The 16,782-nt window shown below is 41.5% G+C and overlaps 1 protein-coding gene across 5 annotated transcripts in view; it reads right to left on the bottom strand.

Annotated features, from left to right (window-relative positions):
* Nucleotides 1–16,782, bottom strand: part of PARD3B (par-3 family cell polarity regulator beta) — a 1,359,033-nt gene that overhangs the window by 889,105 nt on the left and 453,146 nt on the right. For all 5 annotated transcript variants that reach the window (XM_073541872.1, XM_073541870.1, XM_073541869.1 and 2 more), the window contains exon 4: nucleotides 1,655–1,764. In XM_073541872.1, the coding sequence (XP_073397973.1) occupies nucleotides 1,655–1,764 (110 nt within the window). The remainder of the gene's footprint in view (nucleotides 1–1,654; nucleotides 1,765–16,782) is intronic.

The following is a 16,782-nucleotide window of genomic DNA, read 5'->3' as shown; positions in this document are numbered from 1 at the left end:
TAACTCCGATGACACACTGCTGGAGGGTTATCTTAGGTCAGTGTGTCATCGGAGGCCTATAGTGAGGTCACATCTGCTGATGTGACAGCTCTATAGGGGAGATCGTCGTGGGACAATCGTTATTAATGGAATTACGTCGGACAGACAGGGAATATATTGTTGGTTTATTTTTTTGCAGGTGATTGATGACTTCGATTGGATATATCCATAGATATATGGATATATCTATGGATCCATTGCATCAGTTTTTCACAATCTGTGACGGATCCGTCGAGCCGACGAATTATGACTGACATCAAAAAACTGATTAGTGATAGGGGCCTAAAGGTACTGTCACACTTAGCGATGCACCAGCGATCCCGACCAGCGATATGACGCGGTCAGGATCGCTGGTTCATCGCTAAGTGGTCGCTAGTGAGCTGCCACACAGGCAGATCTCACCAGCGACATAGCAGCGGTCAGGGGTCGTTACTTACCTGTCAGACAAGGCGATCCTGACGTCCTCCCGCCCGCGTCCACGCGTCGCGCGTCGGCGCCACAGGAAGCCCAGCAGGAAGCGGACAATGAGAAACGATCCAGGACGTTCTCGCACGATCAGCGATAACCAGCGGGGGAGCCGGTCGGAGGTAAGTATCAGACATAGCGATATCGCTAGCAATATCGCTGCTGCGTCACAAAAACCAGTGACGTTATAGAGATATTGCTAGCGATATCGCTTAGTGTGACAGGCCCTTAAGTAACATGGCAAGGCTCGTTAAAGGGTCAATGACTTTTATGATTGCTACTTCCAATAGGTGGCATTAGAGTTCAAGTCCTCTTCAACTCTGAAGAGACAATCTGCATTCCCTCTGAATTTCCACTCACATCTGCGCATAAATTGAAACGTTGCAGGTCTCAAACCTTCAGCTTGTATCAATTTAATACTTAGCGCAGGTTGAATGAATAAATTAAGAGAGCCTTACAGGAATGATAAGCACAACTACATTTACACATAACCAAAGAGGCATACTATTCAAATCAAGCCCATAAAATGGAATCCAAAGACCAAGTGTGACATAGGGATGTGAGTAGAGGCAGACTCCACATGTATTGCTGCTGTAAGGTGGCTTCCTCAGGGGGAATGAATGATACCCATTCATTCCTCAGTGGTAATTAATGGGTGTATCTAGTTAGTTGTCTTCTCTCTGTGCTCTAAGCAGTTTCTAATATAAATCTAGATATAAATCATTTTTTGCTAACTAACCTATAATATCCTGGAGTCTCCTAGAAAATGAGGGAGGTCTCCTGGACAAGTTGGCAAATCTCTCAAGTGCTGCAAAAGCCTTTTGAAATGCCACCACTTTATACACAGTAAGCAGCGGTTCTGTAAGGTTTCCTGTGTGTGATGGCGAGATGCTTCACACCTGCAACCAGATGCAAATTCGGGTGCCGGCAAATGGGATGTGGTCAGTACCATATTTATAGGCATGTGAAAAATGACTGCTCACTGCACAACAGTATCTCCACATAACCAGTTCCAGAAGTTGCCACAGTGCCTTTAACGATATAAGGTGATGTGATGTACTTTAAGCCCAGCAATACAAGATTAAGATATATCAGACCATGCCTACTAGCTTTACTACTGTACTTCAGGGATGTCGGGGTTCACACTAACCTGGGAAACAAGTTTTACATTCTGCTCAATAGTTTGAGTGTATCTGGGATGAAAATCTGCCACCGGTCCCATTGAAGGGTCACTACTCCGTCTGACCAGAAGAGGGGTTCCTACAACAAAGCAGAAGACAATCAGGTGCACAGAAGAGAACAGACAAAGCTTTGATATCTGAATAGCAGCCTGTAAAATAATATTTTTCACTGTCTGCCTCATGAGCTCACAGCGTGACAAAAAGTGCGTTCTTTTCAGGAAAACAAACATAAGACACATGGTCTAATAGAAAATCTCTTTTGAGATGTCTGGTAAATGTTAATGCTTCTCATCTGGACCTGTCATGCAGCAGAAAGAAAATAAATGGATTAAGCCACAGCATTTCAGTGGTTAGAAGGTCAATAGCCATTTAAAATTTCCAATGCCATCCAAAGCCTACCTGTGCAAGTAATAAGAATATATTAAATACCAATAAAACAAATTGAGTTAATTTAATGTGAAAGCAGGGATGGAAACCAATAAAGCCGATCCATTATGACTTGAAAAAGCTTTTCCAGTGAAGGCTCCAGACAAGCCATGGAGTATAACCATCTGTGCTACGCGCAGCCCATAAAGAGGATTACATGAGGGCAGCACCTTGTATCTACGTATTTATTTTTATATTGATCATTGTTCTTCACAGAAAATATTACATTGACAGCTGAAGAAACACATGCCATTATCCCAGAAACTAACTAAAAACGAATTAAAGCGCGTGCGAGATCTGAACTGCACATGGCGGAAATTAGCATTCAATGATCATAACTTCACTAGCCACACCATGGATGGGAATTCATTAAAGAAATCACAATTTTCTATTTAGGCTCAAGAGCTTCATTATCTTAACTGGTAGCTTTGCAGTATGTATGACAGCTTGTTTTCATAATGACAGAGCAAATTAGCGTTCTTTTTTATGGAAATGCAAAAGGTGGACTGAGAATAAAAGTGGAAGCAAACATGTGTTATTGGATATGTTTGTGAATTTTAAGGCAACACATCATGATCATTTAGAAATGTGCTGATTTTAGGTCTAGACCAGTTTCTGAAACAATTGAAAATAATTTACCTATCTTATTAACACGACAGTGGCTTTCTGAATCTACCCAAAGACTGGCTCTACAAAGTGGTAGGTGGTCACGCGGCAAAAGCAACTGATTTTTTCTTTCATTTGCCACAGTTTGGCAATGATGTTATTTATTACACATGAAGCTGGCCTTATTTGCATGTCCCTTATGGGTGCCAACATCTTTATCCCATACAAATGCCACATGTCTATACCAGTTTATCAAGACCACCAAAATGTCAATGTTTCACTTGCAGGAGGCCAAAGGCTGAAAGCAAAAAAGTATTTTTGAATTATTATATTTTATCAATATTTTACATTCAACATGATCCGCAGAAAAAAAAACACCAGCATCTCAGCAAGGCGTGGGAAAGCCACATCTCAAGTCCCACAGACAAGAAGGTTACCCAGCAACCTTCCTAGCAATCCCTCTCCACTGCAGCTCAGTACCTGCAGGGTGTATTTCACAGGGAAACGCTCCCCTTTACTATATAAACACAAGAGATATCTCACTGTCTTCAGAATAAAGCGACATAAGGACTAAGACCTAGGATGGGTCGAAACGTCTAGTATATTTCATAGTCGCCTGTCGTTATCATCAACTATGATCTGCTCCCTTAATTTTGACTTTTTATGTATCATACTTGAAGTAAAACTCTTTGCACGACTATACCTATGAGTGTGTGGTGAAGTTTGGTCCTAAATACTTCAGGGCTCTACAGCCCGTTCCACCAGCACCTCACTCCTCACACAGTGTGCACACTAATTATCAACTTGATACAGAAAAAAAACAAAACTTCTTTACAGTTGTGTAGTTCCATCAATGTCACGTTAGTTGGACAGCTGCCAATCACCCGGGACCTGGGCATAGTGACTTTACAGCGTGACTGTGTTTCATTCTGCACCTTAGCATCATTTATATGAGATACCAACATGGTAAGCGATGGGCACACGGCCATAGTATCACAACAATGGGCTGACAGAGGGAGACCTCTCCATCTTTCAAATACTTTAGTTAGCGCTATTCCCATCCAGTTGTGATGGTACATGGCTGTGTAAAATAGCTGCACCCAGAGCAATGATCTTGTGGTTAAAGTGGCAGCAAACAAAACCCAATTATGTCTTTAAGGAAAGGACTCTCCTATATAACATTGTCATTAAACAGATCCAAAAAGTATTTTACTCGCAGGTTGACCCAGCAAGTCCATATATTACACACAGGAAAAAAATATTTTAATGAGAATTATATACTGTATATACTTGAGTATAAACCCAGTTTTTCAGCACTTTTTTATGCTGAAAAAGCCCTCCTTGGCTTATACTCAAGTGAGGGTCCCAGAAGATGGAGGGGAAGCCACAGAGGTGGAGCAGCGGGTCACAGGTGGTAGGAGTCAGCTGCTGCAGCTAAAGCCTGTGCTCGCTGCTAAAGAGAAATGAATAAGCACTGCGCTGGCAGTGAATATTAATTGCTCTTTAACAGCATGCACAGTAGTCGCAGCCGCTGGCTTTCTGCAGTTGCTGGGTGATCACATGTGCCCACTACTTAACAGAAATGAATATTCACTCATCTCCACTCCCATGGGCGTGGAGGGCGGTCAATATTCAATCTCTTAAGTAGCTACATACATGACCACCTGGCAGCTGCAGGAAGCCAGCGGCTGCTGCTATTGTGCCCGCTGCTGAATAGCAACGATTACTCACTGCATTCCACGCATATAGTCCCGGGGTGGGGAGCGGTGAGTATTCTGACAACTGTGCTCTGCTTGCAAGCAGCACATGACGTCCCTGCCATTCGCTGCTTACAAGCATAAAGCAGCTGCTGGCATTGGAACAAGATGCTGCGAGGAAGTGCAGGGAAGGTAAGTAGGATTTTTTTTATGTTTTTCTGATGGAGCCATGTCATAGGGACGAGGGTGCCATGCATACCAGGATAGGGATGAGGATGCCATGGATACCAGGACAAGGATAAGGGTGCCATGCATACCAGAATAGGGATGAGGATGCCATGCATACAAGGATGGGGATGAGGAGACCATACATACCAGGATAGGGATTAGGAGACCATGCATACCAGGATAGGGATTAGGAGACCATGCATACCAGGATAGGGATGAGGAGCCATGCATACAAGGATAGGGATTAAGAGACCATGCACACCAGGACAGGGAAGAGGCAGCCATGCATACCAGGATAAGGATGAGGAGTCATGCATACCAGGATAAGGATGAGGAGCCATGCACACAAGGATAGAGATTAAAAGACCATGCACACCAGGATAGGGATAAGGAGACCGTGTATACCAGGATAGGTATGAGGAGCCATGCATACAAGGATAGGGATTAAGAGACCATGCACACCAGGACAGGGAAGAGGCTGCCATGCATACCAGGATAAGGATGAGGAGTCATGCATACCAGGATAGGGATGAGGAGCCATGCACACAAGGATAGGGATTAAGAGACCATGCACACCAGGATAGGGATAAGGAGACCGTGTACACCAGGATAGGGATGAGGAGCCATGCATACAAGGATAGGGATTAAGAGACCATGCACACCAGGACAGGGAAGAGGCTGTCATGCATACCAGGATAAGGATGAGGAGTCATGCATATCAGGATGAGGATGAGGAGCCATGCATACAAGAATGAGGATGGGGAGACCATGCATACCAGGATAGGGATGAGGAGCCATGCATACCAGGATGGGGATGAGGGTACAATGTATACCAGGCTTATACTTGAGTCAATACATTTTCCCAGTTTTTTGTGGTAAAATTAGGCGCCTCGGGTTATATTTGTGTTGGCTTATACTCAAGTATATACAGTAATTATATCTCTCTACTCTGATTGTGCTGCAGGGAAATTTTACATCACTTACCAGGTACTTCCACAGTTGCAACTAATGTCTGGGTGTAACAACCTGTGATGTGATTACACTGGTCAACAGCATTTTTGGTGCCAAAGATATTTCATCGAATTTAGGGTATTTTTGGGGTGCTGATTCTGAATATGTCATCAGTTTTGCCAGATTGGCTCAAGTTTTTGAGATTTTTGGTATCTTATTTATAGCACTTGTTGGTAAATGCGACGCATCATCTCATTAATTTCTTTGGATTAGTACTTGAACTGAGCAGTTCTCAATATAGTTTTGTGTTAATTAGTGTTCTAAAAGTTTGTTCATAGCTTGATTTTTGCACTAACTTTATGTTGTTGTCTGTTTTCCAGTGAAAAGCATGAACTCATCAAGAAGAAGTTGTCTTAACGATCCAGACTCATTCTGTTACATTTGTGGTGAATACACACTGCCAAAACATAGAAGAAACATAACAGACTTCGTAAAAAAAGTGTATTTTGCCTATTTTGGGGTTATGCTTGGGGACCAAGACAAGTTTTGGGCACCACACATAGTGTGCAAAGCATGTATCGAATTATTACGAAAATGGAGCAAAGGACAAAGAAAAAGCTTCAAATTTGGTGTTCCAATGGTGTGGAGAGAGCCAAAAAATCATCATGATGACTGTTATTTATGGTAAACACAGGTACAGGCACATCTTCACAATGAGGGACAGGCCTTCTTGCAGATTCCATGTTACTCCCATTTTCGTTTCTTATGCTTATTGAATCCTTGCACTTGCACTGCACAGAAATAACAGTCATCATGATGATTTTTTGGCTCTCTCCACACCATTGGAACACCAAATTTGAAGCTTTTTCTTTGTCCTTTGCTCCATTTTCGTAATAATTCGATACATGCTTTGCACACTATGTGTGGTGCCCAAAACTTGTCTTGGTCCCCAAGCATAACCCCAAAATAGGCAAAATACACTTTTTTTACGAAGTGTGTTATGTTTCTTCTATGTTTTGGCAGTGTATATTCACCACAAATGTAACAGAATGAGTCTGGATCGTTAAGACAACTTCTTCATGATGAGTTCATGCTTTTCACTGGAAAACAGACAACAACATAAAGTTAGTGCAAAAATCAAGCTATGAACAAACTTTTAGAACACTAATTAACACAAAACTATATTGAGAACTGCTCAGTTCAAGTACTAATCCAAAGAAATTAATGAGATGATGCGTCGCATTTACCAACAAGTGCTATAAATAAGATACCAAAAATCTCAAAAACTTGAGCCAATCTGGCAAAACTGATGACATATTCAGAATCAGCACCCCAAAAATACCCCAAATTCATTAAAATATTTTGGACACCAGAAAAAAATTTTTTTTTCGTTGACCTGTGTTATCTACTGGGAACATTTCTAAGAGAGAAAGTTACAAGTACATTCTTTCCAAATGGCTTCCGTTATAGACAAGATTCATGAAAAGACTTGATGAATTCTTTACAATATTTTAATTGATTTGTTATAATTAATTGTGATCTATTTTCCCCATCCCATTACAGAAAAAAATACATTTTGTCAAATGCCTCAGACAGCCTGAGTCAGCTTCCACTATACAATTGTGCTTCAATAAAACATACTAATGCTTGATCCCTGTGAAAAGTACTACATGCTACAAACCATACAAAAGGAAAGGGAAAAAAACAAAGTAAAAAGTAAATGTTGGTAGACGTGCCCTAGATAAAACTACACTTGAATGGTAAAGCAGTTTGATTCTGATCGTGTTTTGTGGCTGAAAAAATAGACAACGATACCACATGGACACGACCAGTAATTTCAAAGGGGTCAGAGAGAAACGACATCACAGTCCGACACATACAGTAAGGAAGGGTCTCAACTAGTGAACCACCTATTTAATTTGATAGCTTTCTGCTATTAGAAACAAAGAGAAGAAGCAGCTGTACAAAGACTTTTTTTTTTAGATTTTCTTTGTTACACTGAATCAATAAAATCTAAAAAAAGAAAAATTTTTCAAAAACAGGGTGGCAGGGAGGATACATAGATTAGTTTAATTTGGCTGTAAAGTGGCATATTAGTGGATATATGTTATCGTGCTGTGATAGCCAATCGCAACACCAAGAGTCAGTAGCAAACGGCTTGCAGTGTTATTAAGCAAGTACGAGAAAAATAAGCACAGCATGAGGGGGTGGGTGTAATTCACCAGCGTGGGAAGGTAATCACAAGTCTTTACAATTCTCTCTCTTCAACTTCTCTTTGTTATCTTACCATTTTTCATAATTTTAAATATTCTTCTATCTACTGGCTAACACGGTACAAAGATGTATATCTTTCCTGTATCATTTTTCATAAGTAAGATATTAGTCGGCATCTCTTGACTGCATCCTGGTTGTGCAATAAAATTGGGCTCTGGAGAACCTCGTCTCTGCACACAGGACACAGCACCTACAGGTGCTAAGTATTCAGCATGGCCCTGTTGGGCATTATATCTTACCGACCCTTCATTATACATTTTATCAAAGGCACTTGTGCAATATCTGTTTATGATTGAGTGTAGTTTTCAGGATACAGAACTAAACCAGAGCTGAAATTTTGCACATAATTCTAGGATTTAGTAATTAGTTAAAGTATAATATTCTGCCTCAATCTCCACCATAGCGGACACTATGGATACTAACGGCTCGTTCAGGTGCTGTACCTAGGATTTTCTATGGGGCTGTGCACATGTCTGATTTTTTCCCCGGACTACAGAAAATATCTGAGATATGACCAATTGTGATTCAAGACGTGGATTAAAATTGGCAATGCCAGTGTATAGGTCTGTGAAACATTTGACCAAACTCGGATGACATCGGAGCTCTGTTCAATTTTCACTGACTGTCAAATGAAGAGTGGAGAAGCTTTTTTTTCTCCTCATACAAGAAAAACTGATGACACGCGGACTACACTCTGATTAATTTCTGATCAAAATCTGATCAAAGTCTGATCAGAATAATGGATCTGTTTTCCTTGTACATGGAAAATACGGACTTTCTGAATGAGCCATAACACATTCAAATCTTCCAGCATAATACTACTTATTAAAGGGAAACGGTCAGCAGCTTTTTGCTATGTAATCTGAGGACAGCATGACATAGGGGTTTAAACCAGAATTCAGGGATGTGTTACTTTTTTGGATGTGTGCTCTTCACATACTATGAACATTTTATCACCAGGAGACTATCACTGCTGGACCACAGCTCACATGACTGTTAAGGCCCTTTTACATTTAGCGATGCACCAGCGATCCAACCAGCGATCCGACCCGGTCAGGATCGCTGGTGCATCGCTAAATGATCGCTAGTGAGCTTTCATACAGAAAGATCTCACAGCGATGCAGCAGTGACGCAGCGCACGATACTTACCATTCACACACAGCGATCCTGCGTCCTCCCGCCCGCCTCCACGCGTCGCTGGACGTCACAGCAGGAAGCCCAGCAGGAAGCAGACGACGAGAAATGGAGCCGGACATTCTCGCGCGATCAGCGATGGACAGCGGGGGAGCCGGTCGGAGGTAAGTATCACACATAGCGATATCGCTAGCAATATCGCTGTAACGTCACAAAACCAGTGACGTTTTAGCGATATTGCTAGCGATATCGCTTAGTGTAAAACCCCCTTTAGTCTGACCATGCCCCCTCCTGTGATAAGCAGCTCACTGTCAATATGTCAATATACAGTGAACATAAAAAGCTGTGATGTGGATGGGGTTAGCTCTCTGAGGTCTGTAACAACCTACATCTAAAAAAAATCTGTCACAACTGCTGCACTCAGTAAACTAAGTGGTACATCGTTGGAATCAGGGTCTCTTCAAAAATTATGCTGCTCTCAGATGAGGTAGCAAAAACCTGGTGACAGATTCCCTTAAATACTTGTGATTTTATGTGATTGTGGCTTAATACAATACCGCAATAAGATTTATTTTACTTTCGATGAAAAAAAATATATACCAAAATCTAATACCACCCTAATTTTGCAAAATTACCATACAGGAGATGGCACTAGAACACCTTGCATGCAAAAAAATTGCATTGCAGTGCCAAGATTTTACTAAGGCCTCATTCAGTTGTGGGGAGGTTGAGCTGGGTACGGTTCTGTCTGTAATGGAGACAGAGAGATTGACAGAGGGTGTCATGTGGCAGACTGCCCATCAGAGGTCACTACAGAGCACCAATGGCAGTGATTATGTAACTGTCATTTGAGTGTTACATAACTGTCAGAGGTCAAGGTGACTGATTGGGCAGAGGTGACTGTCATGTGACAGAGGGTGGGGCTACCTGCTGTGTCTGAATAAATACTGAGGTAAGCTTCCAGAAGCCTCAGTCAGCCAGTGGAGCTCACAGGTTAGGAGAGAGTGTCACACAAAGGAGACACCTCAAAGACTTTGGACAGCGGAAACGGTCACAGGGGGTGACCCTATAGGACATTGGTCACAGGCAGAGACGGCCTGTGAGGACCTGGATTATTGGTGGACTTTGTAAGGTGAAACGCCGTGGTGACCTAGGGCAGACACGGCGGATAGAGCCACGAAGTACACCTGACGGAAAAAAGTGTACAAGTGAAGTTACCCGGGCCTGTCTGCAGGAGGATAACAGTGTGAAACATCTGTCGTGTTTTGTTCTGGTCGTCGCGAGGGCGGCCAATAAAAGCAAACCTGTTGAATACAATTCCTGCCTCTGTCTCGTGCCTGTCGACGTCAAGAAGCGGGTCACCCCCCATTCTTGTGAATACAGCACACCTCCGCCGCCTATCACCAGCAGCACCACCACCCAATTGCCATTCCTCCCTCGCCACCGACCCTACACAGTCATCTGGGTTGTGATGAACAAAGCAGGATTTAGGGCTCCAGTGTTGAATAGCAAGGCCTTTTAGTATGATAATGAGATAAGGCCCAAAACAGAACTTCAAAGCTTGAATAGGAGCATGGGGCAGGGAGACACCTGGGGGCTTCAATTAGAATATACCTGTCAGCTAGACACATAAATACACATCCATTGTCTCTCCCAGCCTCCCCGACTCCATCCTAGGATCATGGATTATGAGCACATCTTTCGAGTTATGTACTTATGGAAAAAATCCAAGTGACTCTGAGGAAATCGCGCATCTGGCAGTGCAACTCCTGAGGCGGTGAGGGTTCTGGGACCTGAGATACATAGATTGGCCCTCTACAGCAACCCAATGGGGCCATGTTTGCTCTCCACATGAGAGGCAAAACAAACCGCATTCACTGGTACCTCTCATGTCCTGATCCGATCATGCTGTTGAAAGTTACCCCCTTTCTTAGATATTGGGAATAAGTTCTGCAGGGAGCTAAAGGGTGGAGATTATTAGCCCACCCTCTGACACAGGGAGAGGGACCTAGCGTGCTTAAGAACTAGCAGCCCATGGCAGAGAGGGTCTCTCTCTCAGAAGAACCAGACGATGATGATCTAAGAAGGAACTGGGGACAGATCTGCCAAGGGGAGCAGCGGCCCACGCTTTGGGGTCTGTCTGCAACTAAGATTCTTGTACCTGTGGACTGCAGAGCTCCCGACACTACAATCTGGTAAATTGACCTCCAGCTTAATATCTCTAAGTCTTGTACCCTTATTGTTATATTTTACTCTGACTGCAAGTCTACTGTAATTCCATTGTATAGCTTACTTTATATTTCTGTAATTATCTAGTGCGCCCTTAAGGCAATTAAACCATAAAATTAATCTTGGGCTGATGCTTTTACTCTGATTACGAATCTTAGAATACCCAGCGGGTAACAGGACATCCTCCCCGGCGGCCATTTGCTCTAGGTGCAGTTCCCTTACTGACCTGAGACACAAAGGGGGCGCCGGAGAGCTGTGCCTGTGTAGTTACGTCCCATTGGTGACGTGGGAGGAACGGGTTCATTTTCCTTCACATGGGTCTATACATGTACAAAAACCGTATGAGAATCATCAGTGTTTTTGATCGGAGTGTCATCACTGTTTGGTCAGTGTCTGTTATTCTTATCAGTGTTTCATCAGTGAAGTTCATAAATGGAACAGTAAATGAATGACAAAGCTTCTCCTACACATTACAATGTAAATCACGGACAGCACACTGATGCCATCTGTGTGTTGTCGCGATTTTCACACACTTGTAGACTTTTATGGGTAATTTTCATCTCTGATGCTGGTAAAAAACAAACAAACATGTCCATGAATTTTGCAAAAAATCTACAGACCTGTGAACAGTTCCATAGACAATAATGGGTACCTGTTCTAAAGTGAAAAGCACAGATAGAACATGTACGTGAAAAACGAAAGCTAAATGAGGCTAAATGAGTGCTTGCACAAGTAATGTGATCTGCATTTCGTAAATTTCACGTATTGATATAATGTAGCCTTTTCAAATGCTAGATCTGGCTAGACACCTTTAAGATATAATTAAAATGCAGCTCTGGAATTTTTTCTAAAACCAACTTCTGTCATTAACTATTACTATTAAATACAGGTGCTTCATATCATTACAAATGAAATTTTGTTAAAAATGTTCTAAAAAAAATAAATAAATGTAGTATATTAAAAAAAAATGGTAACAATAAAAAAGTGAGACTAACGTTATAAAAAGTATGAGGGTTATGTAACCAAAGTGTCATTTTTAATATTGCTTGTTGCAACCTGGCTTAGGTTACTCAGATCACATAGTATATACAATGAACGAGTGAATAACATAAAATAGGAGCACATTTCATAAATGTTTGGACATTATGCATCAGAATAACACTTTTTTTCCACTGCAATGCAATGTGTATTCAAAATAGGAAATTGGAGAGAAAAACTAAATTAGGCTAAGTTCTCATTAGCGTCTTTGTGCGCAGCGTATCATCTCCATGCGCAAACACATGCAAACGAGTGTTTACGCAGCGTTTTTTATCCACATTATCTTACGCATGACGGCAAAAAACACTGATTGTGTATGCGTTTTTGCATGTGTTTGTTTCTGCGCATGCTTTCGATATTTCCAGTGCTTTTCCAGTAGAGTGTCTTTGACACCAGACACCCAATGGGCTTGTCTCAAGGGATTTCTATTTATAGACACTGCACTAATGAAATCCTCGTCTTTTGCTGCTGAATCAAGCTTCAAGATGGATCTTAGCATGGAGAGCTTAATTATTAATCTTGATTTGCAATTGAAATAGGCTGTTGCATTTACTGTGGCTTGTGAAGAAGAAGAGAAAGACGGAGAAGACATTGTCGTCGTTATTGGCAACACCCATTGTTGAAGTCCGAGAGAGCCGTGGAGCCTACCACTCGTTGTACACCGAGCTGCGTAAAAACCCACAAAAGTTTTTCAACTACATGAGGATGTCGGAACAGAGCTTTGATGACTTGCTGCAATGTGTCCGAAGATCCATCACCAGGCAGGACACACAACTACATCGTGCAATTCCTGCGGAGGAACGTCTGTTGGTCACCCTGAGGTACGTAATTTTGAAAAACTAACACGTTATTAGTATTATTGTTTGAAAAGCCATGCACTTATTTTTTTTCCCATTTTCTGTTAGGCAGATTCCTGGCTACCGGAGAGACCTTATCATCTCTACATTTTATATTCCGCATTGGAGTGTTCACCCTTTATGGGATTGTTGGAGACACCTGCCGTGCTTTATGTGACGTTCTGCATGAAGAATTTCTCTCCAAACGCACAACTGAACTCTGGCTGGAAAATGCTACAAAATTTCTGGACATCTGCAATTTTCCAAACTGTTTGGGGGCTGTGGATGGCAAACACATTCGGATTATGAAACCAGTTGGAAGCGGAGCCGAGTATTTCAATTACAAAAAATACTTTTCCATCGTTCTCATGGCGAGTGCAGATGCTGGCTGTCGATTTGTCGCAGTGGACGTTGGCTCATTTGGACGAGGAAAGGACTCCCAGAATTTCAAAAACTCAGTCATGGGACAACGTTTGAATGGTAATGATTTCAATTTTCCAGAGCCACGACCTCTTCCGAACACTGAAGGACTGCCAATGCCGTTTGTTGTAGTTGGGGATGAGGCACTTCAAATGTGTGCCAACCTCATAAAACCGTACTCAAGTCGGGACCTGAATCACACCAAAGTATTTACAACTATCGACTGACAAGGGCACGTAGAACTGTGGAGTGTGAATTTGGATTGCTGTTATCTAAATGGCACAGTGAAAGTTGCCCAAAAGAGGGATAAATTTGCTGCCTACTTTGTTTTGGATATTGGACATGTGGGCATGGCAAGACAAAATGGTTTAAGCCGCTAAGTAAACTGTACCTGTAATGTTATGTACCTGTAGTTTTTGCTGACTTTAATAGTAACACCTTGACTGTAACTTTAATAATATACACCTTGACTGTAACACCCGTTAATACTTCACTCAACAATACACACATTTAAATAAAGAGATAAAGAAAACACATGGAGACAGGTATTGTGAAACAAGAGAATTTTTAATAACAAAAATAAAAACAATTTGAAATTTAACAAATAAATAAAAAAAAGGAAAATAATGGATTTACTTTTGGGGTCTGCGGGAGGGAGATACATTGTGGACCTGGGGGTGTCGGGCTGTGATGGTAGGCTAGGAGTGGTTTGGAAAGAAACAAACCAACACTGGATGTAATATATAATAATATAATATAATAAACCAATCAATTATTATTAATAATAATAATAATAATAATAAAATATACCACCAGTGTTCAGTGGAATTAGTGATTGCACACTATTAAAGGTAGATTACACCAACCAACCAATCAAAAGACCTATTAACCATAGAAAATCAGACAGGGTGTACTTATTAAATATTATTTTATTTATATTGTACAGGTGGTTATATTAAAACCAATTAAAAACAAAAAAGTGCACGTATAGGAACAATTTAACAAAATTGTAAAAAATAATAGGACCCAATTGCATACGCATGTCCTTGCATAACAATGCATTCCTATAGACAGTAATGAGTTGTTTTGACACACTCAATCCGTATGCACATGGCTGCGCATAATTGACGCCTCCAAAAAATGCAACATGCCGTGTTCGCCGCACACCTCGAAACGATGTATGCATACGCATTCCACATTTTAACGCATGCAAACGCATTTCCCTGCGTACATGTTAAAGATATGTACGCATGACGCATGTGGATCTATGCGGATCATACGCTGCACACTGATACACTAATGTGAAACCAGCCTTATTTTACAATGAATTTAATAAGTGAACTTATGGCATTCATTTGCATATATCAGGGATATACATACAGTATATAAATCAGGAGATGTTCCTGGGGTATACTCCAAATGTGGGGACAAATTCAACTTTTGAACTATCACTATATTTGTTACAAAATTTCTGCGATCGAGAATATAACAGGCAAGAAATACTGTGTTTTTGTGTACTATAAGATGCACTTTTTAGCAAGGAACATATCTTGCTAAAAAGTGCGTTTATCTTATAGTCCGGTGGCAGCTTCCTCTCATAAAGCAAGGTGCTGACACAACACTATTAGGCCTGTTTCACACTTCATTTTTTTGCCATCAGTCAAAATCCGCCAAAATTTGAAAATGGCGGATCCGCTTTTCTTGTGGCGGATCCGCCATTTTTTCCCATTGGGATACATTAGTGGCGGATGGTCGTCCATTCCGTCCGCTATTCGGCGGATCTGCCAAATTCCTGGCGGATTCTGTCTGAGGGGGACGGAGCTTGCAACGTTTTTTTTCACCGTCAAAATGGCGGTAGAATGGACGCCTATTGGCGGCGGATCCGCCGGGATCCGCTATTTTGCGGAATCCACTAAATCGCACTGAGCATGCTCAGAAAAAAAAGATACTTTTCCAGACAGTCCCAAAACTACATATGGTGGGCTAATTGGGCCCAGACATGCAGTAGCAGCATCAAGACGGAAGAGAGAAGATACCAGACACAGCCTGACAGCCAGCAAGCATCTGCCAGCCAGCCAGCATCAAGAGGTCTGCCACCAGAAACTAGCACCTGCCATCAGCAAGACAAGAGGCCTGCCACCACTGAGCCAGGACAGAGTGGCCTGCCAGTGACAGCACCAGCACCAACAGCCAAGACGCCTGAAAGTGTGCGTATAACCTATTTGTGTGACATTTCTGTGTGTGTGTATGGCCTGCTTGTGTGTAGCCTGCCTGTGTGTGTGTGGTCTGCGAGTGTTGCATGTCTGTGTGTGTGTATTTTTTTTTTCAAACTTTTTTCTGTTGCATGTTTACTGCATTTTATTTTCATACTACTGTAATTTTATTGTATTATTTATGCTGTGATTGTGTGGCGTAACTGGTATTGTATGCGGTGTAATTGGGCCCAGACATCTGGCACCAGCCACACTGAAGATACAGAGCCACACATCCTTCAACAGCCAGACTGATAGAAGACTAATCTAGAGCTATAAAACCTGCCTGCCCAGCTGCAAGTCTTCCACCTGCAAGACCTCTGGAGCATGTGTGTGTGTGGCCTGTCTGTGTGTGTCATGCGTGTTTTTTTTTTCAATACTCTGCTGCATGTGTATTGTATTTTATTTTCATATTTGCCATTGTGGTGTGATTGTGTTGTTTAATGTATGTGGTGTATCTGTTGTATATATATGTTTTTGTTTTTTTCATTTATTGTGGTATTTAAAATAAAGAGAGGAGTAGCTCCTATTTGTGTAAATTAAAAAAAAAAATTATAAAATAATAAAAACTTTTTTTGAAAAAATCTTTGTAGTATCAATTTAAAACCAGGTAAAATTAAGTATGGTTATGTACCATAAAGGTACTTTAATTTTTGTGTTTTGGTTATACTCTCAACTGAGAGATTGCAATTTACACATTCAAACACTTGTGTTTACTCTCGGTGAGAGATTTTTAGGGAATTCAAACACATGCAAACACAAGTGTGGGGATACACAGCAATTACACACTGTACATCACTGTGGTCACACTCTCGGTGAGAGTTTTTCAGGGAATTCAAACACATGCAAACACAAGTGTGAGGATACACAGAAATTACACACTTTACATCACTGTGGTTACACTCTCGGTGAGAGTTTTTCAGGGAATTCAAACACATGCAAACACAAATGTGGGGATACACAGAAATTACACACTTTACATCACTGTGGTTACACTCTCGGTGAG

This window comes from Dendrobates tinctorius, unplaced genomic scaffold, assembly GCF_039654945.1.
Source record: "Dendrobates tinctorius isolate UK_male_01 unplaced genomic scaffold, ASM3965494v1 ptg000125l, whole genome shotgun sequence".
Classification (NCBI taxonomy): Eukaryota; Metazoa; Chordata; class Amphibia; order Anura; family Dendrobatidae; genus Dendrobates; species Dendrobates tinctorius.
The sequence above is the reverse complement of the archived record's forward strand: the minus strand, read 5'-3'. Positions and strand labels throughout refer to the sequence as shown.